At 30.8% G+C, this 25,975-nt stretch overlaps 2 protein-coding genes and 1 long non-coding RNA gene across 3 annotated transcripts; all 3 read right to left on the minus strand.

Annotated features, from left to right (window-relative positions):
• Nucleotides 1-2,266: 2,266 nt before the first annotated feature.
• Nucleotides 2,267-4,060, minus strand: LOC102626571 (hypothetical protein). Its single transcript, XR_008052712.1, has 2 exons — nucleotides 3,750-4,060; nucleotides 2,267-2,626 (listed from the first exon to the last, which is right to left on the minus strand). It is a non-coding gene; the product is annotated as a hypothetical protein (long non-coding RNA).
• Nucleotides 4,061-6,929: 2,869 nt separating this feature from the next.
• LOC102626275 ((+)-neomenthol dehydrogenase) lies at nucleotides 6,930-11,607 on the minus strand. Its single transcript, XM_006492719.4, has 4 exons — nucleotides 11,449-11,607; nucleotides 10,921-11,179; nucleotides 8,711-8,893; nucleotides 6,930-7,457 (listed from the first exon to the last, which is right to left on the minus strand). The coding sequence occupies exons 1-4, from the start codon at nucleotides 11,520-11,522 to the stop codon at nucleotides 7,065-7,067; spliced, it is 909 nt and encodes a 302-aa protein (XP_006492782.2). The 5' UTR covers nucleotides 11,523-11,607; the 3' UTR covers nucleotides 6,930-7,064.
• Nucleotides 11,608-17,894: 6,287 nt separating this feature from the next.
• Nucleotides 17,895-24,874, minus strand: LOC102625983 (cysteine synthase-like). Its single transcript, XM_006492718.4, has 10 exons — nucleotides 24,581-24,874; nucleotides 23,949-24,058; nucleotides 23,533-23,590; nucleotides 22,903-23,166; nucleotides 22,066-22,203; nucleotides 21,761-21,812; nucleotides 21,557-21,636; nucleotides 20,690-20,749; nucleotides 19,311-19,391; nucleotides 17,895-18,309 (listed from the first exon to the last, which is right to left on the minus strand). Exons 1-10 carry the CDS (start codon nucleotides 24,818-24,820, stop codon nucleotides 18,217-18,219), a joined length of 1,176 nt encoding a protein of 391 aa, XP_006492781.2. The 5' UTR covers nucleotides 24,821-24,874; the 3' UTR covers nucleotides 17,895-18,216.
• Between the last annotated feature and the right edge of the window lie 1,101 nt (nucleotides 24,875-25,975).

Raw genomic sequence — 25,975 nt, forward strand, 5'->3', positions numbered from 1 at the left:
TTCTTCCTTTCTCTCAGCGGCAACCGTGTTTAGTAGAGAGACCACCACGGCAGTAATAATTTCTTCTCCATTGACCAAATTGGCCTTAGGGGGCTTGTGATCTCCGTTTCTGTACCTGCATTAGCAAAATGTTCTGATATGCCACAAACATAACAATTGCCTTTTTTCTTGAATGTGGTCTTTTTAATTTTGAAAAACTTTCTGTTAGGCTTTTAGCTCTTGCTTGGATGAGCCTTAATCTTGATCAAATTATCCTTACAAGTAATTTCCTTGGCTTCCTCCAATTAATCCATTTGGGTACGTTTTTCTTCATTTCGGACATGAACAATAGCATCCCCCAAATTCTTATGCTTTCTTATAATATTTCCATGAGTTAGGCAATTTTTCAATTAAGCAACCAACCACAAAAGACTCGGGAAGATTAATATTTTCATTTTTCAAATCATTAATAAGCATGTGGAAGCCATGAATTTGAGAAGTCACTTCCTTATCTTCCGTCATCTTAAAACCTAAAAAATTAGCAGTTACATACTTCTGAGCTCCAGCATCTTCTATGATATATTTTTTCTTCAATTGAGCCCAAATTTCATAAGCAAACTTGTGTTGTGAATAAACATCATATAATCCATTTGAAATAGTGTTAAGAATGGTGCTTTACAAAACCTTATTTTCTTTAATCTAATTTTGAAGTAATACCTCATAATTTTCAGAATCAGAATCTGGTAGAAGCTTCGTGAGAAATTCAGCAAGATTCATTACATCCAACGTGTTATAGATTCAATCATGCCATCGCTTGAAAAAATTCCCACCAAAAGGTTCAAGTTTTGATTTGTTAAGTAAGGCTTTAGCGGCAGCCTTCAGTGTGGCATCAGTTATAGTATCCATAAGGAATAGTCTTAAGATTGTTGTAAAATTAAGATAATAAATAATATGTTGTAGAATATAGAATATGGCTATGAATAAAATAAGTAAAAGTCAAGGCATGCTACGCACTATTCTTAAGACTATTTCTGCCCCTCAAATTAATATTTTGGTGCAAATAGGTTAATTACAAATAATCCCCTATATATAATGACTATAGTTGTTGTAGGAGTGCACATTCAATACAAAAATTTGCAATAGCAGATAATTAAATATAAAATATGATAATTTGTGTGGTAATATTTGGGATAAGGAAGAACTAGAGAAAAATCTGTGGACTTATATTTATAGATTAATGGTGTCTATTCCAAATGACTCTTCAAATGACCACCATTTAATTTAATTCTCTTTTAAGTACTTTTAATTCCTTTTTACGTTATTTTCATAACTACCAGTCTACCATAACTTCCTCCCTAAAGTTTAAATTCGAACTCCTGTGATTTGGTTTAAATTCAACTGTATGAGATATGTTATTTTGAAATACCCTAGCATACTCACAATAATCTCTTCCTATCTAATCCTATCTGGTGTACCAAACATGTCCTAAACGTTTTACTTATGAGAGTCACTCTGAACTTAATCCACCATTTCCTTTTCCCATGGATTAGTTTCCTTGGTCTTTCTCTTTGGTACTAAACCTTTCAAGGTTGACAAATTAAGTTTTTTTTTTGAAGTAGCAATTATATTCATCAAACATGATTGTGTAATTTTAGGACAGTTTTTAAACCAAGGTTCTGTTTGGCATAATTTTCCAAATAAAGTTTATTCAAATAGTGTTTTTAAAGTAGGAGTTTTATTAAAAAATATATACTTGTTGTTTGATTGTTAATGAAAACTTTTATAAGAATTTATAAAATTATTTGATTAGGTAAGTTTTTTTAAATTATGTTATTAAAAGAACTAAATAAAATTGTGAAATAAGTTAAAGATATTATAAAAAATTAACATTTTTGAAAGTTTTCAAACCTCTGCTCTCCAAAACCCAAAATTTAAACTTTTAATACTAAAAATAAAATAATTTATTTAATCCTTAAAAATTGTGAAAGAACTTGTAGGATTAAAAAGTCCCGTTCACAATTAAATAAGCCTGGGCAAACATGCAATCTTACTTGCTAAGACTAAAATGGTAATTTATTGTATCCGAGGACTGAAATGATCCTTAGAAAAGATTTATTTTTCAGATTTTTTGGGTATCAAATTAATGGGTTCTAACTTCAAAGAATCCTATGAATCAGCCGATAAAGTGGCAACAATTTCACTAACATAACAAATTTGGTGAGGAAATTATGTAGTTAGTTTTTCGGTTCTCATACTGATGAAGATGCACAACAAATGCATACTGAGATAGTTAGAACAGCCAGGCCAAATTAGATTGAAGAACACGGCAATAACTTACACAGACTTAAACCTTCAACTTGTTTTATTATAATTTCACGCTCATAAACATAAGAAAAAGCATCCAATAGCTTGCTTGCTTCAAGAATCTTGCTTGTTTTTCTGTTCTTCAAACTTATCTATAGCTGCCTGCAGTTCATCCGTGCCTCCAACGGCTCTCATAGTGTAGTAATAAACTCCAAAGACAAATGCTGTCAAGCCCCCAGCAACAACCAGATTCTTGGTCCTTGGAGCAAGGGTATTAAATCCTGCAAGCCCAGCCATCTCGCAAGCAATAAACCTCTGCGCCTGTGTAGTTATACGTTCAAAGCTGCACAATGAAAATAAGATGGTCATCGAGTTAGTCTAACTTCTAAAAGATCTAAATAGCAAAAGATACCAGGAAGCAAGTCAGATACATTTTGCCACCTAAAACTTTTACTCTGCATATAATTCCGTTTAGAAAAGTTCCGAGTGAAGAACTGCCCATAGACAAACATGCAGGGTGCCAATCTCTAAGAACATAATATTATATGAGCTCAGACCTCCAATGAACAAATATGCATCAGAATTGGTATTAGAGTTACGGTTACAATAACTCTATGCGCAGACTATAAATTCTAAAGTAAGAATTGGGAAGGAAAAAAACTATTCCTTCAAATAACGCATACCATGCCAAAGGATAAAGGGATGACGTGACAACAATTTTATCACTAATACCAATAAGAGATTAAAAAAAAAAAAACTAATACATGCAAATCTCAGGGGCATAGAGGAACAAATCACAATATGAATAAGAGTCATATATGCCCTGACAGAGTATAACGGGGCATTAGATCTGGCTAAGAAAAACAGCAAAAGCATCACTCTTACAAAAATTAGAAATACACCGCACGAAGTTGATAACAAAAGAATATTTGGCCCAGATCAACAGCAGTGTAAGTATGCTAATAAAGGACCAAATGTCAAAATTGAAATCTTTGGATGGAATAACAGGGGTATTCACGGAAACTGATTTCAGAAACAAGTGGCACAAAAATCTCATATTTGACATAAATTATTCTTCAATATTGTTCTTTCATCATGCCTATCTCCACCATTATACTTTCACCATACTAAAAGAATAACAGAATCAAATAGACAATCAGTATGTAATTAAATCTAGGATTACCTGACAAGGGTACCGATTACACTGATAAGAAGAGAAATAATTCAAGAAAACAGATGAACTAAAACACTAAAAGGCAGCCCACTTGATATCTCCATCAAAATGAAACAAATCCAAAAGGGTATTGGAAAACACCCATAAGAAAATGAAGAACACAAGTAAAAGCAAATATTCGGGTATTGAAAAATTAATCAACTCAAAGCTGAACAACAGAGCATAGCACAAAAATCAAATAAAAACCCAATCGAAGGGTGTATATATTAAAGAAAAGATAATAGAAACAAACCTTCAACTAAGATGTGAAATTGAACAGAGCGATTCCTCGAAAGTCAAAACCCTTAAAACCCCAAGCACCTCTGAAGAAAGAGAAGCTATCAATAATGTTCGCAAATTTGCCAGTTTGCTTGGGGTTTCAAGCGTTTGGTGACGAGCGTGGACACATTAACAGAACTTGTCGGGTCATCCTTTCTTCAGATTCCCTTAGGCCCATTTTAGTGTTTGTTTAAGCCCATTACAATGTGCGTTTTAAACTGTCCATGTCCAATATGAGCATGCTCTCGATCGCCATCAAAAAGGAATTCGAAAAAGAGTAATGCTTTCGACACCCCTTTAAAATCTTTATCAACCCCATTTTTTGTGACGATAGTTCTATTATTACTGAAAATCACCATTAAAGGACAATTATTAATTTAACTGAATTAAAATCTTTACATCCAATTATGAACCCCATCTTCACATCTTAATTTATGGTATAATTATTTTCTAACAAGTTCAGAACAATTTTTAGACAATGAAAAAAATAAATTACCTAATGAAAAAAGTTTAATTATAAAAAAAAGTTTAAAATTTGATTAACTCTATTATATTATTTTTCCGTTTTTCGTAATTTTAATCAATTAGTGTTTTATGAAGATTGAAGCAATCGTTATTCATTAAACTAATAAATCGCGGTAGAATTTGATCTCATAATGCATTTGCCACCAGCCTCATATACAATGCATAAACAAGGAAGAAATATTCAAAACAACGTGCGGCTAAATTGGTTACCATTGCAAGCCACGCAAGGTATTAGAAAATAACTTCTAGATACATTAACCAGTTGAAATTCAATTGTCCAAGATGTACTCTCATTTGATCTGCCAATGCAAAACTAACATAATTGGTCAGTTTATAAAGATTAAACATATTTAGAAAATAAAATAAAATAAAAAAATCAAATACTCACATGTTCCAAAAAGACATGTACCAAAAGAGCCGACATATTATTAGGCAAAATTAGCCTCTTAGGTTACGTTTAGCACGCAAGATTAGATTGGACTAATTATTAGGACTGGACTGGATTAAGTTGGATTGGATTAAGCTGGATTATATTATATATTGTACTATGTTTGGTATAATATCGGATAGGACAATGTTAAATCATATTTAAATACAAAAAAAAAATATGAATACTTAAGAGTAATAATTAAAATTAATTTCAAGGTAATTAACAAGAGCATTGAATATGTATTAAATTAGTTATTGGGTAGTCATAATTATATTAAACAAATGTAAATTAATAACAATATTTACTATTTAATTAACTTTTATCTGATATTTTAGGTATATTTTATTTTATCAAAAAGTTAGCAAATAATGTATATATAAAATTAATTATTTACTTGTATTGTTAATTTCCATGATTATTTTTAATATTACATTAGTGATTATTAAATTTAATACAATCAATTATTGTAACAAATTATTAAATAGTTAATTTTATTGCAATAAAAATACCAATTTAATTAGACTATAAAAAAATTCAAGGAAATAATGAATAAATAAATTAAATTTAGGTTACAAATAAAAAAATAGTGTTATATATGAAAGAAATATGAATAAATTTTTTTTCTCTTATTCTAATCCCATCTAAACCCACTTATAAATTAAGATTGTTAATCTCATGATTTAATAACTAAATTAAAATTTAGTCCTCCCTAATCCAATCCAAGCAAAGTAACCAAATATAAGATAAAATAATTAATCTCAAAATTAATCTAATCTCATACTTAATCCTAACTTCCAAACGTAACCTTAGTTTCTTATTCTTCTCCTTTTTACTGAGTGCCTCCGCTGTAGTCTCCTTTTTTCTGAGTGCCTCCCCTGTAGTGCACGGGAATTTTTCACTTTTTCACAATTCATGGGGAAGCACGAGGGACGATGAAATATGAATACATTGAATGATGTTCTTTCAAATTACTTCTAGATACATTAACTAGTTGAAATTCAATTGCCCAAGATAATAATCTCATTTGATCTGCTAATTAAAAATTTTTAAAAGAAATCAAACACTCCCATGTTCCAAAAAGACATGTGCCAAAAGAGTCTACAGATTATAACGCAAAATTAGTCTCTTAGCTTCTTCTTCTTCTTCTTCTTCTTCTTTTTTCTGAGTGCCTCCACTGCAGTGCATAGGAATTTTTCGCTTTTTCACAATTCATGGGAAGCACAATGGACTATGAAATATGAATACATTGAATGATGTTCTTCCAAATACTTTATAAAACAAAATTAGGCCGCCTCCTTTGCTTGGAATATATGCCGAGCCAATAATGTTTGCCCATCTCTACTCTCTTGTCTCTTTTCACTTTCCATGTAATAAAAATATATGCATATTTTATGTTTTGCTTTTTGAAAAAACCAAAAAAAAAGAAAAAAAAAAGAAAGGAAAGTTGAGCTCACCTCATCACATTTTTGGCTTTAATCATTTTTGCTTTTGGCCATGGCTATCATCAAGCAATTGAATATTTTTTGGAGTCTACACGTTTGCATGTATATGCGTGGGTACCAGTTAAAGTCAATTTAATATCATTACGAGATAACTTCTTATAATGAAAAGATAAAATATAGCAATGAGACGAATTGGAAATTCATGACTCCCTATTTCACGCACTCGTTATTAAATAATCAATGGACACATATCATGACTTTATGAGGTGGTTTAAATAATCAATCAATAACACAATACTATATTATAAATATTTCCGTTGGTTCAGCATTAATTTTAAATCATTAAAAATACTCATTTAAAAAATGAATATCCAACTGCTTAAGTGATGTGTGGGTTGTAATTACCTTTTAACATATTCAAAAGGAAGGAGATGAAACATCTTTGTCATTCTCAAAAACTTTTTTTGTCACCTCGGCCTCTTATAAAATTCTAATGCCTCACTTTATTCTTGACCTTAATTAAAAGTGTAAACTTAACCTATTCTGTTCGTGCACAAAATTGATACCTCATAAAAATCTAACGCCAGTACAACTTGAAAACTAATCAATATTATAATATCACATTTACCTTTTAACAACAAAATGAGAGTGAAAAATTTACAAGCAGCTTGGCACCCTTGTAGTAGGAAAAAGAAAATAATTGTACTAATTGAGGATAGAGGTGGGCGAATCTATCCGTAATCAGAATTTAGGCGTATTAGTTCATGATAGGTATTCTATTCTTCCACAATAGTAGATAAAAATAAAATCTCTTTCTGGATCGATTTGATGAAATTAAAGAAAAGCAATCGAGGATCCCTTTCTAAAAAAATGAACTCTTGCGTTACTTTTCCTACAAATTAGACTTAACAAAAGGATCCAGCCCTATATAAAATTTAGCAGTGGGCAGCTGTTGAGGATGAAGCAAGAGGAGCCTGGCACCAACATCGGCAGCTTCATCAGCCGTGTGAGAGCCTTGCCCTTGAGTCATCGACGTCTGAGTGAAGCCGGGGCAGTAACTGTTGACACTGATTCCTTCTCCTTCATATCTTTTGGCTAAAACCATAGTGTATGCATTCAGTGCAAGCTTTGATACTGCATAGTCTGTCCAAATTTCTGGCCAGCCTTGGCTCTTCCACGTACCATTTTTCGCACTTTGGAGAAATAATCCGACGAAACGTTCGATTTGTTCTTCAGACAGTTCTTCGTCTTCTAGGATTGATTTTATATTAGGGTTTCTCACCTTCTGCAGGCATGTATACAAAGGTACATTCATGTTATGATGATGAGATTTTGAAATTTCCATCATTTTGATAGTTTTTTGAGAAACGTGTATTTGTCACTTTGACAACATTTTCATCAAGCATTGATTTTATTTATTTTAAGATTTTAAAAATCAAAGAAAAAAGATTAAATTATGTATTTGAAGTACGGATTTTTTTTTTAATTACATGAAACTAGTACTCAAATTACAACTCATAAAAATGTTTTTACTCAATTTCGAAAGGGATGACACTGCTTTCATTCAATTATTTTCCATAATTGAGGAAAGAATTAATAAGCCTCAACAATGCTTTGTGGGGGCTCTAGCCACTACCCTCCCGATTATAAGAGGATGGTTCTAGCAACTCGTGGTTATTTGAGATATGGAATTGAAAACATTAATTAAAACAACATAAAAAATATTTTAATTATTTTTCAAGATTTTTGGTTAACAAATTCTTAAAAGAAAAAAAAAAAGTGTTGAAAACAAGTGTATTTTTCATTATATTCATAGATATTGAAAACATGAAATTCAAGATCCCTTTTAATCTATTTATAATCTTATACATAGATAGTAACAATTCATAGCTTGGTAAAATAGTGATGAAGACCTTTTTATTTTTAGAAATGGTTACACATACTTCTTTTTGAAATGCATAGTGCTCCCTTTTGTGGTAAAAAATAATCACGTAGGCTCCAGGATTTCTAAAAAATATTAAAAGCTGATTATATCCCAAAAGTGATCGGGTGCGACTATTTCTAAGAACAAAGCAGTTCTGTGATTATTTCACAAAATTATGGAGTGCCACTATCTTTTTTTTTCTAAAGATATATACTTATTATTACATTTTATAATTAAAATGGCTAAGTATTCTGATTTAGAATCCTGAACTTTAATAAAATTCAGAAAAGTTATTAAATCATATGATTTAATTTTATAATGCCATTACAATATTAAACCAAATGGCTTAATAAATTTTCTGATTATTGCATTATTAAATCATACAACTTAATAACTTTCCTGAATTTTAACAAACTCTAGAATTCTCAATTAAGACAATTATATATATAGAGCTAAAAGACCACAAAAAAAAAAAAAAAAGAACTCTATTGCAATATATTTTATCTTATAATATATTAAAATAATTTTTTTTAATCTTTTACTTTATCCTAAATTTAGTATCATAAGAATCCTTAATTGGAAGTTCATCACTGTATATAAAATAAATTACTTACACTTAATGTGCCAAGTCTGGAGCTAATGTTAAGTATTCGGCTTTTAGATGGCGAGCGACGAAACAATGGCAGAAGGGATTCGGTCAGCAACTTGGCTCCGTAAAAATTTGTTCTGATCACAGTCTCTGCATGCTCCACTGTGTTTTTGTATATGTCATTGAATGATACTCCCGCATTATTCACCTACAATTCAAGTGTAAAACAAATTGGTAAGCAACATAAAATCAATTAATTAGTATAATAATACCCACCCAAAAAAAAATGAAGAATATATAAGCGCCAGCAGAGAAAAAATAATGTTAGTTTTGTTCAAAATATGATAATTTCAATGATTTCAATCCATAATTATCATAATAATAATTTTGGGTGTGCCAAATTGAGATACAAATATTATATTTTAAATGATTAGGCATTAATAACGACTCTAGCTGGGTAGGCAATAGTCGAATTTTATACCGTGATTTATGTGATAATTATGTAGCACCAATATGAATGAATAAAATAATAGTCTGAGATATAAATTTTATATCCAAAATTTGTAAACATAAAACTATTTAGGTATTACGATACTCTACTTACGAAGTTATGATACAATCATATAGAGGATGTATTTCAAATAACGTGACATTTATAAATTAAATGTGTTAAATAATTACATGTTTTAATTATCGTCACTCAGTATCATAATGAAATATAAAATATTTTTATCATTATTTTATAAGCGTAGAAATAGTCATCTAGATAACATACATTAAGAATTAGATAAAAATTTCAAAAAATAAAGAATAGATAAATTAAACGGTGGGGCTACATGCACCATTACAATAATTTTGGACACCCATATTCCAATAAAAAAAAGCATATTATTAGAGAAAAAATTTAATATTTGATATTTAATAAATGAATATATTCAAAATTCGGGCGTTCAAAGTCAGAATTTGTAATAGTGTAACAAAGTCTATCATAACTAACTAGTCCCCACCATATACGTTACAATCAAACACAAGTAAGCAAAATAAAATAAGACTTAAATGTTGGTCCCCGCATTACCCCAAACTCAAAGACACCACTTATTAGTTCACAAAAAGACGACGCATTATTTAATTTTCCTTCCTCCTCGAATAAAGTGTTGTTGAATGAGCAGCAAATCACTTAAGTTTTGGTTTTGGAATAAATAAATAAAAATCCTCCCTAAATTATATTTAATGTAATTTATAATTAAATGAAATTTTTATATTAATCCATTTAATTTTTATTATTTTATTATTTATTTTTTACACTGATAAGTCTAATTAGATCCTAAACACAATTATTTCACAGATAAACTTTCCCTAGATCGTATTTGACTAAGATCCCGAAGATTTGAATAAAATGTGAGAGATTCTTTCAATCTTTCAAAAGAATTTTTAACAGTAAAATCCTACATCCGTGGCTTCATTTTATATTAACAATAATAAAGGCCACTGAATTCAAGTTTAGCCATTCGAAAATTTCCACTAAATTTTATTTGCATTCCATTAACAAAATTACAATTGATTTGTTCATTTACCATTCAAATTTTGAGGTTTTAATTTTCATTTTAAGAGGTAGAGGATGGAACCAAATAAAATTTTTATTCTTATATTTTTTTAAAATTCAAATTCAAATGGCAGGTTAATAACAAAGAGGTTAAAAGTCAATTGACCTGCACTTGGTCCCTGGGGCAGTTCTTAATTTTAATTAATTATCCTAGAATAATTCTTTAATGAGGATTTTTTGTTTAACAAAGTGAGGATGTCATTAATAGATAAAATAATACAGATTTCAATATGTTAATATACAAAAAAACACGGTCTTTAACATATCGAATTTTTATTTTTTGTATTTTAGTGTCATCCTCATTTTATTAAGGCGAGAAGTTTTTATTAGAGAAGGACTCTATAGAATAATTTTTTAATAAGGATATTCTCATTTTAACAAAGTGAGGATATTACTATTAGACAAAAAAAATAAATTTCAATACACTATTAGATAAAAAAAAATACAGCTTCTAATGTATTAAAATATGTGATTATATATATGTGAGTGTGTGAGGAAAAAATAGAGATGCTATATGATAACATAAAAAATAATTATTATCACAAATATTCTTAATATCAAACAACAATAATTATCATAGATAGTGCCAAGAAAGAAAAAAAAAAGAAGGAATTAAATATTCTACTACTTACAAGAATATCCAACGCTGCAAAATTGCTTTTGAACCATGAAACAAAGGCTTCGATTGAAGAAGGATCAGACACATCCAATTGAAAGAAGTTAACAGGAAGTCCTTTCTCAGAAAGTGATTCCACAGCTCTTTGTCCTCTTTCCACATCCCTAGCTGTTAAAATAACAGTCAGCCCCAGTTCTGCAAGTCTCTTCACCAAAGCAAATCCAATCCCCTTGTTTGCTCCTGTCACTATTGCTATCGTTTCTTTAGACCACCATCTGCATTCAAACATAAAAAAAAAAAAAAAAAAGTTGACAAATTAAATAAAAGAACACAAGAAAAAACACCCCCCCCCCATATAGAACTTATAAGATATTTTTGTATATGATGCTTTTATATATATATATATATATTATTCCAAGATGGGTTTTAAAGAAAAACACAAAACTTCTTAATTAGTTTTTGAATTTAGAAATTGTTTTTATTTATTTCAATCAAACACTATGAGTAGATATGAAAGTGCTTTTATATGATTGAAATAAAGTACTTTGTTGAGGACACGAGGGAAGAAGAGGAAGAGGAAGAGGAGAAATAATTGGGATCTGGTTCTTGTGATTTCATTGTTGCGGAACGAAGAAGAAGAGGATGAAGGTGCAACTCTGGGCAAATGAGAAGTGAGAGATTTTATTTATATCGAGACAGGTAAGAGTATGACATTAAATAAATTTTCATACGTGGGACATACGACAATGAGTGCTAATTGAAAGTCTGCGACGACTTGCAAGGTTTCTATATCACAATTGTAGTAAGATCTCTAAGTTTTCATATTTCTTAAATGAGGACATAATTTGTTTATTTGAATTGAAAAAAAAAACTAAATTCTTATTTAAAATATTAAATTTACCCAATAGGATGAGATTTTGTTGATGGTTGTGCAAATTAACTCTAAAAGGTGCTTTAGTTATTTTTTAGCAAGGTCTACCTATTGCATTAAGATCCTCGCTTAATTTAAGCACTTCTGAACTTTTAATAATTTTATATTATGTTTCATTTAATAATAATATATGAATAAAATTTAATTTTTTATATTTTAAATTTATTAACTATTAATTAACGCGTGAATTTTTATTTAGGAAAAATTCAGATTAGAAGCAAATCTTAATCTCTACCCTCTCTGGGGTTACTGGGTTGATACCTACGTTATGCAAATGGAGAGTCTATGCTATTATTTGAGAAAATGCAAAAGATTAGGGATTTTCATGTTATGAGCACATTTGATAATTATTGTACGCAGAAAGAGTGAAGCAGGTGTGAACACTGAACAGTGTGTGACATTAAATAAGGGAACCCGCAGTTCGTAACCAAATAATTTAAGCCGTTGGCGTGGGCTGTGCGGAGGAGAAGCCTACCCCACGATTATTTTATTTTAATGTCGTAAGCCTTAATTTTGGAGCAGCCAGTGTGCAGGCCCGGCGCAAAGATTCTTTTTTCAGTAGGTCTGACTGGAAACGGAGATTGCCTATTTTTTTATTCGCCTCAAATAAATATATACTATTTATTTTTTTATTTTTTTTATAATATCTAAAAAATTTCTGGTACAAAATATTTAAAGAAAAATAAAGATAATTGAGTCATTTATTTAATAATTTATCTCGAGATAAAATATATATATTTATTATAAGAAAGATATTTAAAAAATAACAAAAAATATATGAAGAATATTTTATTATTAATTTTTTATTCACACTTAAATATATATTTTCTTCTTTTAGTTTTTAATTTTTTAATTTTAATTTTTATTAATATGATTTATTTAATCTATAATAAATATAAATAAAAGTGTATTTGAAAATAAGAATAATACTATAAAATTATGCTGCCAAAAGTGTAAAATTACCAAAAATAATATATATTAATTTCAATAGCTAAAAACTAACGGACTCCCACATAAATATAATTAGAAGTGTGGAGATAGGTTTTACTTATTATTAATAAGTTGTGTGTGTATATATATATATATATATATATATATATATATATATATATATAGACGTATAATAGTTTATATCTTCTCTAAAGGCTATATAAAATAAAACCTTTCCACAAAAAAGCGTGTATGGCAAGTTCATTAAAAATATCGCCCATTTGGAATTTGTATTTGTAAATAGGGGAAACCCGTGATGTAACTATGGTATCGTGCCACAGTTGCATCCAGTGGTTGAATGCCAGTGGACCCTATCAAACCAAGTGCATCCAATGGTTGAATGCAACTGTAGCACGGTACCACAGTTGTACCGTAACTTGATCCTTGTAAATATCCCCTGTAAAATAACGAGTGTCAAATATATTAATTCAATTAGTAAAATATCTTGAGTTGAAATAAAAGTTTTGGAATTTGAACCCTACTGGTATGGATTGACTTTAATATCAGCATACGATGCTAAACATTTAAAAAAAAAATCTCCACCAAAATAAGAATAACATATTATATTACAGAAAAAAACAAATAACGGCCCCCATTAAGACACTATGGCGACAAAAACGGTGCTCCATGGTGTCGTTTCTATTGTCTTTTAAAGTAGCAAGTAAATTTCTTGTATTTAAGGGGAAAATTTCTACAATACATAAGAGTTAATATAATTAATTGATGTATGTATGACATGTTTAATTAAATTTAATGTAATCACCATTTATGAGATGACTTTTCAAAATAAATATATATATGTCATAACATCATTTATATATTGATATATTATCTCTGATGTATTATAGAATTTATAGACATTATTTCTACCGCCATGGACATGGTGTCACCATGGACGATAATGGCTAAAATATGAGCGCTATATTGCAAGTAGAGTGTTCTTTCTTGTTTAAATTTCTTCTTTTTTTATTTTTACGAGCCAAATTTCATGAATTCTACTTTTGGCTTCTTTACATGTATATGTTTTAGTTAAATAATATTGACACATAACAGTTTCTCGCTAATTTACTTATAAAATATTATATAATTCTCAGGTACAAATGTTTGCACAAATTTTCATACGAATATGTAATTTTAAAAGACCATAAAAGTTCCCGTTTGCACAAAGTTTCTTGCAGACATCCTCACCTCATAAGTGTGTGTGTCTATATATATATATATATATATATTTAGGAAGGGATAAACTAAGAGATAAGAAAAATATAAATTCTTATGTAAATTATTTTATCATATAGCATACTGAAATATGTGTTTTTATAAAATAAGAGATCTTTTTATCTAGCGCATATTTTTACATGTTTTAAAATGTAGATTCAATGTTTTGTATCATTATAAAAAACTTTTACAATATTGCAAAATAATTTTTCAATAGCTTTTAACATTGTAAAACCCCAAATTCATATATATGTATTGGTCTAGGATCCTGGACTTTATTAAAGTCCAAAACATCTATTAAGTTGTATAATTTAATAACATAATGTCCTTATACTATTAAACTATATAACTTAATAGTTTTTCCAAATTTTAACAAAGTCCAAGATGCTCTCATTGGGGAATAATTATATATATATATATATATATATATATATATATAAAGAGAGAGAGAGTATATAGAATCTTTCTCTAGTGAAAAAGTGAGGATGCACAGTAGAATACAAAAAAATACAAATTCCAATACATTAGAGACTATTTTTTTTATTCATTAGTGTATTAAAAAATGTATTTTTTTTTGTTAATGATATCCTCATTTTGTTAAATTAGGGATGCTCTCACTAGAGAATTATTATTACACACACTCAGGTGAGGGTGCCCTCTTGTTTTTTTTGTACGGCCGCGTTATTTAGCCATATGACTTTGTAGTTAATTAGACAATGACTTTATTAAATGACATAGTTTAATAGTGAACTAAATATTGATTTTATTAAATCATATGACTTAATAATGTGTTCGCATAAAATAAAATGAAGGTGCTTGCACCTAAAGAAAGATATATAGTTTTAAGCCTCTTAAGCCTTGCGATTTTAAAATTTTTCTGAACTTTCCCTACACTTTAAAAGTCTAAATTGGAACATTTATACACACACACATATAGGATGGATCAGCAATCTCCTAAAATATATTTAATTTTACACTCATTATCATTTATTAGATTGAAGATAAATGAAAAGATCATATTTATCAAAATTAAATATTAAACAAAAAATTTTCGCTCCATGTGGAACCTACCACAAGCATTATCTTTTCATTTTTACTTTAACCCCATGTTTTAAGCTTCTTAAATCCCATGTTTTTTAAATTTTTTCAGACTTTTCTCACACTTTAAAATTCATGTTTGAAACATTTATATTCATGTTTGAAATATTTATACACACACGCATACACACACGCACACACATATATCTATAGGGTGGATTAACAGTCTCCTAAAATATATTTAATTTTACACTAATTAATATTCATTAGATTGAAGACAAATGAAAGGATTAGATTTATAAAAATTAAATATCGAACAATTTTTTTTTCTAACTCCGTGTGGAACCTACCACAAGCAATGTCCTTCCATTTTTCCTTTAGCTTTCACGTGCTCTCCCTCCCTCCCTCCTCGATTTTTCAATCACTACTTTTTGTTTGTCAATCTCTTCCTCCAAATTCGTCCAAAGTAATTAACTCCAACCTATATAAATTCTATCCAAAGCCTATTCATTAACTAGCAAGAAATCCGCAACAAGAAGATTAAACAAGTAGTTAATTCTTCCTCAAAAGTTTATTCGGTGGATTTCTCACAAGAAGCAAAGAAATATTTTAATTTATTTGTTCTCACAGATATGTCTGAAAAGCATTAAAAGATTTAGTATGTTTTCATGTTTTTGTACCATTAATGCTATTTATTTTTCTTCATTGTTTCGGTTTGCTTCCTGCTATACGAGTATGGAATTTAATCTACTGCTAGATTTGCTTTCCTGTTACGGGAGTATGTTTGTCAAAGCGATTGGGCACCAAGGTCATTGACGAGGAAGATTGAAGCAACCAGTTGGCTTAGTAGAAGATTCCAATTTGCATAGAATGATATTCACAGAATAATTATAAAAAGCATGACAATACACCAAATCTTCTATGCTTTCACACATACTCACATTTTGTGAGACGTATTCGGAGAGAATAAAGAGATTTGTATCGATTGTATATTATAGGTTGTTGTTAAAAAAAATAAATTATTATCTTGAAAAATTATCTCAAATGATATGACATTTATCAATTGGTTGGTGAGATAATGTAATTAATCTATTCGAATTTTGTAAATAATTATTAACTACTTAATGAATGACACATTATTGAAAATGAAATTTGACATAAAAAATTAAAAAAAAAAAAGAGAGAGAACATGTGCAAATAGAGAGAGAAAATATAAGAAAGAGATATTTAGGTAGGATCCATATGAAGAGAAAGCAAATAAAATTTCTTAAATATCTAATTTTAATAAATCTCAACCATTCATTCATTTATTTTCATTCAATAAATATTGATAAATATAAAATTAAGGGCATTTTTAAAGACTGCTGATCTCACCTGTCTATATATATATATAAATGTTTCAGTCAAGAATTTTAAAGTGGGAAAAAGTACAGAAAACCTTTAAAACTGCATGGTTTTAAAAACTTAAAACTGTAAGCTTTTAAAGTCGTGTGGTTTTAAAATTTTTCCAAACTTTCCCGTACTTTAAGATCCCTGACAAAAAAACTACTATATATATATATATATATATATATATATATATGGTAAACAGCACGGCACACTAACTTCATCCTATTAAGGCAGGCGGCACACTGTTTATGCTTTGCATGCTTGGAATCCACGTACAATGAAGAGCTTTTGTCATGCTTCAAAAGCCAGCATAGACTGCAATCACAAGTAGGCTGTGGGCACGAACTAAAAAACCTTTTGACTTTAACTAGTTCATTTTATTCAAAAGCTAAGCACTTATTATGCTTTGTTCTTCTCCACTTTTTTTTTTCTTAAAAGCTAGCTTAAGATTGTAGGATAGATCAGGGGACCAATCTTTACATTAACAAAGTTTTGATAAGTAAAGCATTAAACTGAAAAAAAGAAAAAAAAACAATGTAATGTTTGATTCACTTGAGTTTGATTCACGTGGGTCACAACTTTTAATGAAAACTGTATGATTTTCTCAATAAATTTTGTTAAAGGTTTTAATATGACAAATATTATGAAGAAAATTTGTTAAAATTAAAAAATATTTTAGATAATATAATTTAAAAAATAAAAATGTTTAACAACCCATTTTTTAAAAAATTTGAGTTTTCTTTAAAGTTTAAATATATAGATGTATAATAGTTTTTTTTAAATATTTTAGATAATATATCATTCCTAAACCCTTACATGATTACTACCAGATGATAATTTCAAAAAAAAACAAGAACTTTAATTTCACATTAAAAGAAAATTCTTTTGTTAATAAAGAACCGAACAATATCCAGCGAACGCATAACTACGACATGAATAGAACACTTAACTAGTACTAAAAAAGTTTCACTTTGTAATATTAAAAGATTGAAAATTTTGTTAAAATAAAGTAAATGTATTATAAATAATTTAACTTCTTAAAATTGTTCAATAGCCTAACTCCGCAAATTAAGCTCAAAGCGTGGCACAATAGTTACCTTTAATATGATTTCAAATTTGTTTTTTCTATCATAATTGTCCCTTTAATATCATTTTCAATTTTTTTTCCCTCATATAATTTTTCTAGTGGGAAGAGTGTGGCGGATGTGATACCTATAAAGAGGACAAAGCCCCATTGCCTACTTTTTTTCTCCCCTCAATTAGCTTTCCTTTCGGCTTGAGGTTATTATTTGTCAAGGACTAATTAAAAATAAGGTCAATTATTTTAATGAAAATTGAGGCCTACATTAGTTGTGAACTCTTTTTATGATCATGCAGCGCAACAAGGCAATGCATTAACTGCCAAATTAGAGTAAACAAGGCAAACATTAACTGCCAAATAAAAGTCGGTGTTCACTAATCACTTCCCATGTCTTTAACATTTTAAAATTAAGCTAAAGCACATCAATTACAGAAGAGAAATGTAATCACAAATTCCACCCCTAAGATGAATTCCACAAATAACAGGATTTTCCTTCTTAAAAAAGGACTTAACAGTCATGAATGGACATAACTATAATTAGGATCCTACAAGTGGATGTACACAAAAACAGAAGATACTGACTAAAACAAAAGCAAAATGTATGCCAATGTCTATGGAAGACAGAAAAATAAGCTTTGCATTTTCAATAAATCTCGAAGAGTTGAATTTCACGGCACAGGCTGCATGTTCTCACATTCTTCTCGGATTGACTGGAAAAGAACGGATGAGAGGTATCGTTCTCCAAAGCTCGGAAACACAACCTACAGCCATTCAAATTGTCATTAAAATGAGAAACAACCGTTAGATTATTATTTTATAGTACATTACTCAGTTCACACACAGATAAATATAGAGTCGAAGGAAGCAAGACATATTTAAAACTATAATACAATTATAAGAAAAGCGTAGAGAATTCTGACCAGACTACAGAGCTTTTCAGGTTCCAGAAGCTAAAAGGTTGAAGAAAGCATTCATGATGGGGAAAAAGGCCTCCGGAACTCACCCAACAATGTAGTTTGGTCAAGTGGTCCTAATCTATAAAATATTTCTCTCTCCCTAGAAAGCTAGTTCTCATAGACACTGACCATAAGCTGACAGCTGCATTGCAACATCACCTAACCATACTAATAAATAATGCTGACCATATGGGTAGCAGCCAGAGACTTGTTCTCCTTTAGACCAATCTTATGAAAACATGAATCTGTAACTTGAATGGATTTGTTTAATTACTTGATAAAGCAAATTGGTTAATTGTGCAATTTAGTCCTGCCTTTGCCACGCAGGCATGCACTTGAAAGACAAGAAGGCTTTGCTGGGTCAGAAATAAAATGGAGTAAATTGGGCAAAATGGCCATACGGCACCCTCAAGTTAACAAATCACTTTTCAATTGAACTAATAATAGGAGCATTCAAGTTCACTGAATGCAATTCAACTTGATGCTTTACCAGATTTACGTAACTTAATCCCATGTTTCTCTTCAAAGAAACAACGACAAAAAAGATGGTCCCCAAAATATAATCATGTTTGAATTTAGGAATTTTCTGTATATAGAACTAAAATTTATCCCAGATGATAACACAAGTATAAGCCCCTTTAGTGGCATGCAACATTGCTTATCAAATCTCACATGGTTTAGTTTTAATCTAATTTTAAAGTATTGAAAATTTGTTTTTTCATTTTGAAACTTTTTGGTACCAGATTGCAGCTCATTCCAAAATTGATCAACTCGACATGAGATTCTATGAAAGCAACATGACTTACTGCAATAAGCTTTCCAGCATTCTCAGGTCTCTTCCCAACCTCCATTGCTGCAGCAGCTGCCGCCCCAGAAGATATGCCAACCTGATATGAAATCACTTTTCGAATCATTAGATAGAAAAATGATGCTAAAAGGAAAGATTGAGATAGAGATGGATGAGGAAGAGTATTTAAACCATGCTGCAGCTATCTGCAGGTCCAGCCACTCAAATCATGGATTGAATCTCAAAGATTAAAAAGGGAAGGAAAGGGGAAAAAGTGTAAATGGTTCCTAACTTCATTGGAAGAACCACCACTTCCTCAACTAAGAAAACTTTTATTTTTCTTCTCTCTTTATGCAGCTAGTGATTCAATGTTAATGTTTTGGGGGGGGGGGGGTGCTTGGCCTAGGATTTCTAGGTATCAACCCAAAAGACTAGTTTATTTAGTGAAGTGACTGTCCTACTTATAAACCCAAGTATCTTCTTTTTACTAGCTGATATGGGACACAACTCAACAATCCCCACCTCGGACGAAACCACCGCTGGACTCCGGTCCTTTCGTCCAACACACTTGAGTGGTTTCACAACCACATTCTGGGTACTAGGGTCAAGCTCTGATACTAATTGTTGGGGGGACCTTGACCTGAGATTTCTAGGTATCCAACACAAAAGATTAGCCTATTGAGTGGAGTAATCTATCCTACTTATAAACTCAAGTATCTTCCCTTTACTAGCAAATGTGGGACACAACTCAACAGTTAATTTACAATTAAGACATGAGTTTTCATTTACACATCTTTTCTTTTAGTTCAATAACACCCAACTTTAGTAATCGATTAATTTCTTCATCATGAATTATTTAGCATCCATTAAAGTGAATGAAAATGATTTTGAGACACATGACAATTTAACAGATCTAACACATCCACATGATTTCACATTACAATCAAAGTGAAGTCCTCAAAACAAGCAAAGGGACACATGCAAATCCTATAGATGGATTAGATTAACCAATCTGATTGCCAAATGTGCATCACTTTTTTTTCCTGATACCCATAAAATCCCACAAGCCTTTCTATGTTCACCAAGTACTAAGCTGACTACTGCCAAACTCTACAACCTTGATGCAGTCACAAAACACATGAGACATTTAGTATCCAGGTCATCAGGTGGCTGGCTCCCAGGGAGTTTGAGACCCTGGACTATTGGTTGAATCCAACGGTTTGTTTACTATTCAACCCAACCCATTGGGGGATTTAGCTCTCTGTCTCTACTTAAGCACAAACTTATTTCCAGCTGTGCTCTGCTAGATCATGTGCATGTAGAAGTTGGTCAGTACCCAGATTCAGTTTTTCCTTTCACTTCAAAAGTTAAAATCCAAGGCTAATAAGAAGCACTAACCAGCAAGCCTTCCTGGAGTGCTAACTGCTTTGCAATTTCAACAGCTTCATCACTAGATACCTGCCAAATTCACAAACAGAGACACGTGAGATGTGTCAGACTCTACTAGCATCTCATATGGAATCTAAACAAATAATTTGAAAACAAAAAGCATAGCACGAGATGAATTAATATGAAGGCATAAACAGGGATGGCCACTGCCATGCACAGCCGGTACATCCATTTGGCCCACGAAATGCACATATAGAGCTTTACACCAAATATAAGGCCAAAAGTCATTTGAAGCACATTTGTTTAAGAGCACATCTTTGTGTAAGAAAAATTATTTACATTCATATTTAAGCAGTTTCCTAGTGTATCAAGAAACTAGAGGTGCAAGAACACAAGTAGGTCAGCTGGAAATAGTCCAAAAGACAGTGGTGTTGCACACAGATGCATATATAAAGAGACTAGGAAAAGAAACAGGTCAATTGAAGTGCACTGAAATATAATTGAAGTTCTAGTTTTGAAAACTTCCATAGGTTGGTAGCATTAGAAATTATCCATGTCGACCATGCATCCCATATGTCCATCCATGTTTAAGTCAGTTCTCGAGGCTAAATGAATTCCAATCAACCTTTTGAGCTGACAAGCAATCCCATATGATAATTGCAAAAAGTACTGTACAAGGATTCATGGTTATAATTGCACACAGATGCCTAAATAACAAATTCCAAGTTACCAAAATCAAGACACAGGCAACTGCCAAACAAAGAGAAAAAGGGTTTGACTACTCTCTCCAATTAAGAAGCTCTGTGAAATAAGAAGATTTCAAAACTTGCAAAGAAGTAAACAGTGAAACAAGCAAAAGAGCAAATAAGAATTAACCTCAATGACTTCATCAAGCACACCCTCATCCAAATTCCTAGGAACAAAACCTGCTCCAATCCCTTGAATCTTGTGCGGACCTGAGTTTTTATGGTAAAAGCATTTAAAACACAAGTTGTTACATATCAAAACAGAAATTTTCTTTTTAGATGAATAAGTTATACTGAAACAACCTTAAGACTAGAAACTAATTTCTCATCTTACCAGGCTTTCCACCTGAAAGTATATTGCTTTCGGAAGGCTCTATGCCAATAACCTGATAATCATTAAAGTTAAAAGAGAACTCTAAAACAGTAAAACTAGGAAAGAGACAAACAGCTTTTTAAGAAATCAAAAGCACTTAGCGTCAGGTAGAACAGCCAAATGGTAGCGCACTTTGAAATTCATTTTTCTGTCCATGCTACCAATTTTAAGACACTTTCAGATTGGCAGGTTAGACAAAGACTTGGTGGCGGATATGGGACACATGCCAGATATGGTTTGGAAATAAATAATACAAAGATGATTACCTTGATATTAGGGTTTTTCTCTTTAAGATATCGACCAGCTCCCGATATAGTTCCACCAGTTCCAATTCCTCCAATAAATATATCAACCTTGCCTCTAGTATCTTCCCAAATTTCTGGACCAGTTGTCTCATAGTGTATCTGCAAATGGAAATACTTACTTCAGCTCCAGTTATACTCATAGTTTCCAGTTTATTTGATGATACAATTTCTTAACCTAAAATAGGATCTCTTGAACAAAGACTTATTCCAGAAGATGAATGATATGTTGTGATATACTAAATTGATAAATGGAAAGCTGGAAACCATCAAAAGTGATCCTTACCCGTGGTCAAAGCAATTTTTATTGTATTCAATCAGTAACCGAGTAGCATCAAATTAAGAGATGAGGTTTCTTGCCTGATAGCAGGTACCATCGTGCTAATTTGTTAAATTGATGCATCCCATGTCCGAAAATAATATAACAAGGCGAAGAATAAGCATAAAATGCAGGAATCATTAGGTCATTCAGGGAATGTATATGTTCCATTTCCAACAGCATTCTGGGCATATCTCATAGGCTGGTTGCCCTTATATACACTTTTTTCAATATGCAAGCCGTGTTATTGCTTTCTTTTTTCTATTTTACTTGCAATGATGGACAATATCATGGCATAAAAAAGTCACATAATGCACTATCTAATGGGACTACAGTTTTCAAGAAAGAAGATGTGAGCCACTGTTTTACCATCTATGTGGACCATCATGGCCTATCCTTTTCAAGACCACTTTTTTCATTCTTTATCTACTAAGGCAAGTCTATGCTGAAACTAGATATAAGTAGGAAGCGTAACTGCAGACCTTAGGGTTAGCAGGATTGTCAAATTGCTGAAGCATATATGCATTAGGTGTGCTATTCAAAATTTCTTCAGCTTTCTGCACAGCCCCCTTCATGCCTTTTGCTGAATCAGTTAATACAAGCTCAGCTCCAAATGCTTTCAGAAGAACTCTCCTTTCCAAGCTCATTGAGGCTGGCATAGTCAAAATGAGCTTATATCCTTTCGAAGCAGCTATGAAAGCAAGGCCAATTCCAGTGTTTCCACTAGTGGGCTCTACAAGAATACTCTAGAACAGACAAAAAAATAAAAAATAAAAAGTAAGAAGAGAGAGAGAGAGCCAAAACTATGCAAAAGCAATGGTAAACATATGCTTTTTCCAGATGGGATTATAACTGAAACAGTGATTGCTTGTTTTATCTCATGCTTAAGGGGAAAAAAAACACTTCTAATTACCATTTTCCTAGTTCAAATATCCAGTTAGTAACTACTTCAAATGCCTCTGAGTCAAATTTTAGTGCAGCAAACAAACAGGAAGAGGCCCTTATTTAGCCAAAATAAATAAATATCAAAAAGCAGAAGGCTTAGCCTCCCAAATTTAGTTCTTATTACACATTCGTTCAGCCGCAAAAGATTTGTAGCAAACATGTCTTACCTTTCCAGGCGTTATTAGTCCTTTTTGCTCGGCATCAGCTATCATACTGAAACCTATCCTGGAATCAGAAATCAAAATAAAAAATATTGAGAGGATGTAAATTATTATTGATTAAGTTCCATTGCTAGTGATTCCAAGAAGAAGCAAGGAAGCTAGAATATGCCAAATTCATAAGGACATAACAAAATTAATTTGCTATAACCAATGGTTTAGGACTGACAAGTCAGATTTTAACCATTTAGTACATGGACTTTTGGCAAAAACTTAATATCGAAGGGTCTTTAGGGACAATAAAGAGACAGTTCAACATCAAGAATTTTCACCATAAAACTTCCATTCTGGTGATGAATGCACACAAACCAAAAGATGGTCACGAAAGTTTTGAGTATCTAGAGTTGCAATTTTATCTTTCTCACCTGTCCTTAACACTACAACATGGTTCCATGATTTCAAGCTTGGCAGCAATGTTTGCAACACACCCCTTGACAATAGTATTCAGGTATACCATTGGCGTCTTCCCAATAAGCTGCATGACATAGAAACCAGTACAACATATCATTAGCCAAAGAAAAAAAGAAGTTCATTGATATTATTCATGTGGGGAGTCAATAAAAAATGATAATGAAATAACCAAAAAAAAAAAAAACGACAAATCACATAAACTATGCTAAATTACACTCTTAACTTTCTCATTAACTATCCGGTTAGCGTTCACACCCCTACTCCAACACATGTTTTCCAAGTATTAAAACCAACCCACTACATAATTCTAATCAATTCCATCGAAACACAGTCCAAAATCACTTTAAAAAAAGAAATTCCAAAACTGTCCTAATCCAAAATCAAATTTTCAATAAACAAATAATCCAAATTTTCCATACTAGACCAAACATAAGAACGCAGTGAAGTCACAAACAAGTTCCTAAACTATGAACGAGCGAGCTTATCTACATCAAACACGCCAACTAAGAACCAAAAAAGAGATGAAAAAAATCCAAACTTTGAACAAACAAAACAAACCCAATTAAAAACTCAACAGTTCACTCGCCTGAGTGACATCTTCAGCAATGTTGAGACCTTCAATCCCAGTCTGCGGCTTCACAGAGACGGCCTTGCACACAACAGAGTTGCAGGGTTTGTAAGAGACCTTGTACAAATTCTGCTTCAATCTTCGAGCTGCTGTTATGGGGCTAATGTAGCCCAGTTTCAGAGTGGCCAATGATGATTTCTTGGAGATGCAGAGAGGAGCAGTCAACGGACTGCACACCAGAGAAGACGAAGTGACCATTGTTTTGGAACTTTGTGGGAACTAACTGTGATGACCAACTGATGATGCTAAACGAATGAAAGAGCCTCAGCTATTTATTTTATTTTTATTTTTATTTTTCTTTTTATCATAAAAATTTAGAAATGTCTTTTTTGGAAAAGAAAAAACTACACTTCATCAATTGGGTTTTTCTTTTAAAATGTTAGTTAAAAAGTTTAAATGTAGTATTATTATTTTAAAAGCATTAATAAACAAATGACACCATAAATTGTTGTATAAGTGCCTTTAAGGGCATGGATTCCCTGTCTTCTTATATTCTATTTTTATTAATAAAAATCACAATTTCGATAATATGTTTTAGCTAATAATAAAAATAAAAAATATAGTGCGTGAAAAATTTTATATTTTGTCAAATTAATATTAAATTATTATCTACATAATAATAAAATTAATTGCTAATCTTTTTAATTTTCTAATTATTATGAAAATAAAAAAATTAAATTTTAGTGTAGTTCATCAAATGTTATGCTAAACTAAAAAGATTAGGCAATAGCAAATGTAATTTTTTTTATTTAATCCTATTTAATTTTATCATATCTTATTCTACTTAGTCCAATCTAATTTAATCATAAAAATAAAAACATTAGAAAACAAAACAAAAATAAAAGAATAAAATAAAGAATTGTTGGGACCGATTGCTTCAACCGGTCGAAATAAAAACTGGGATGAAATTTGATTTGTATTAGTGGGAATAGAAATTTAAATAGTGTAAAAAAGTTGTCAAATATCTTTTTTCTCTACCCGATGCATTATTACGTCCACAACTCCACATTCAATATTCTACTTCCATATTTCATAAAGTGAAAAAGGGTCAATGGGATTTTGTTAGCCTTTGGATTGCACGAAAAGTCAATTTAGTTTCTTTAAAATTTTTAATGCAAACAAGATTTTTTTTTTTAATGCAAAAGTAAGAATTGAAAGCATTGCTCCTTGGATTTCTACGTCATAAGGGCACTGTTTGATTGATAGCAACTTAAAATATTATAATTTATAATAGCATTTAAAAAATATGCGATTCAGAAGAAAGCTTAATTTTCAATGAATAATTTTTAATATTAAATGAGACCCATACAACAATGTTTATCAGTCACTTTATTTTGAAAATATTGTAAAAAC

Source organism: Citrus sinensis, chromosome 3 (genome assembly GCF_022201045.2).
Source record: "Citrus sinensis cultivar Valencia sweet orange chromosome 3, DVS_A1.0, whole genome shotgun sequence".
In the NCBI taxonomy this organism is placed as follows: Eukaryota; Viridiplantae; Streptophyta; class Magnoliopsida; order Sapindales; family Rutaceae; genus Citrus; species Citrus sinensis.

Coding starts and splice junctions, on each gene's coding strand:
- LOC102626275 (XM_006492719.4), bottom strand. CDS start 11,522: ATGAAATCACAAGAACCAGATCCCAATTATTTCTCCTCTTCCTCTTCC. Junction 8,894..10,920: donor TTGCAGCGTTGGATATTCTT/GTAAGTAGTAGA, acceptor CTTGAATTGTAG/GTGAATAATGCGGGAGTATC. Junction 7,458..8,710: donor CCAGACTTGGCACATTAAGT/GTAAGTAATTTA, acceptor ACATGCCTGCAG/AAGGTGAGAAACCCTAATAT.
- LOC102625983 (XM_006492718.4), bottom strand. CDS start 24,820: ATGGTCACTTCGTCTTCTCTGGTGTGCAGTCCGTTGACTGCTCCTCTC. Junction 23,167..23,532: donor GACTAATAACGCCTGGAAAG/GTAAGACATGTT, acceptor TGTCTGTTCTAG/AGTATTCTTGTAGAGCCCAC. Junction 21,637..21,760: donor ACTTTCAGGTGGAAAGCCTG/GTAAGATGAGAA, acceptor ATAAAAACTCAG/GTCCGCACAAGATTCAAGGG.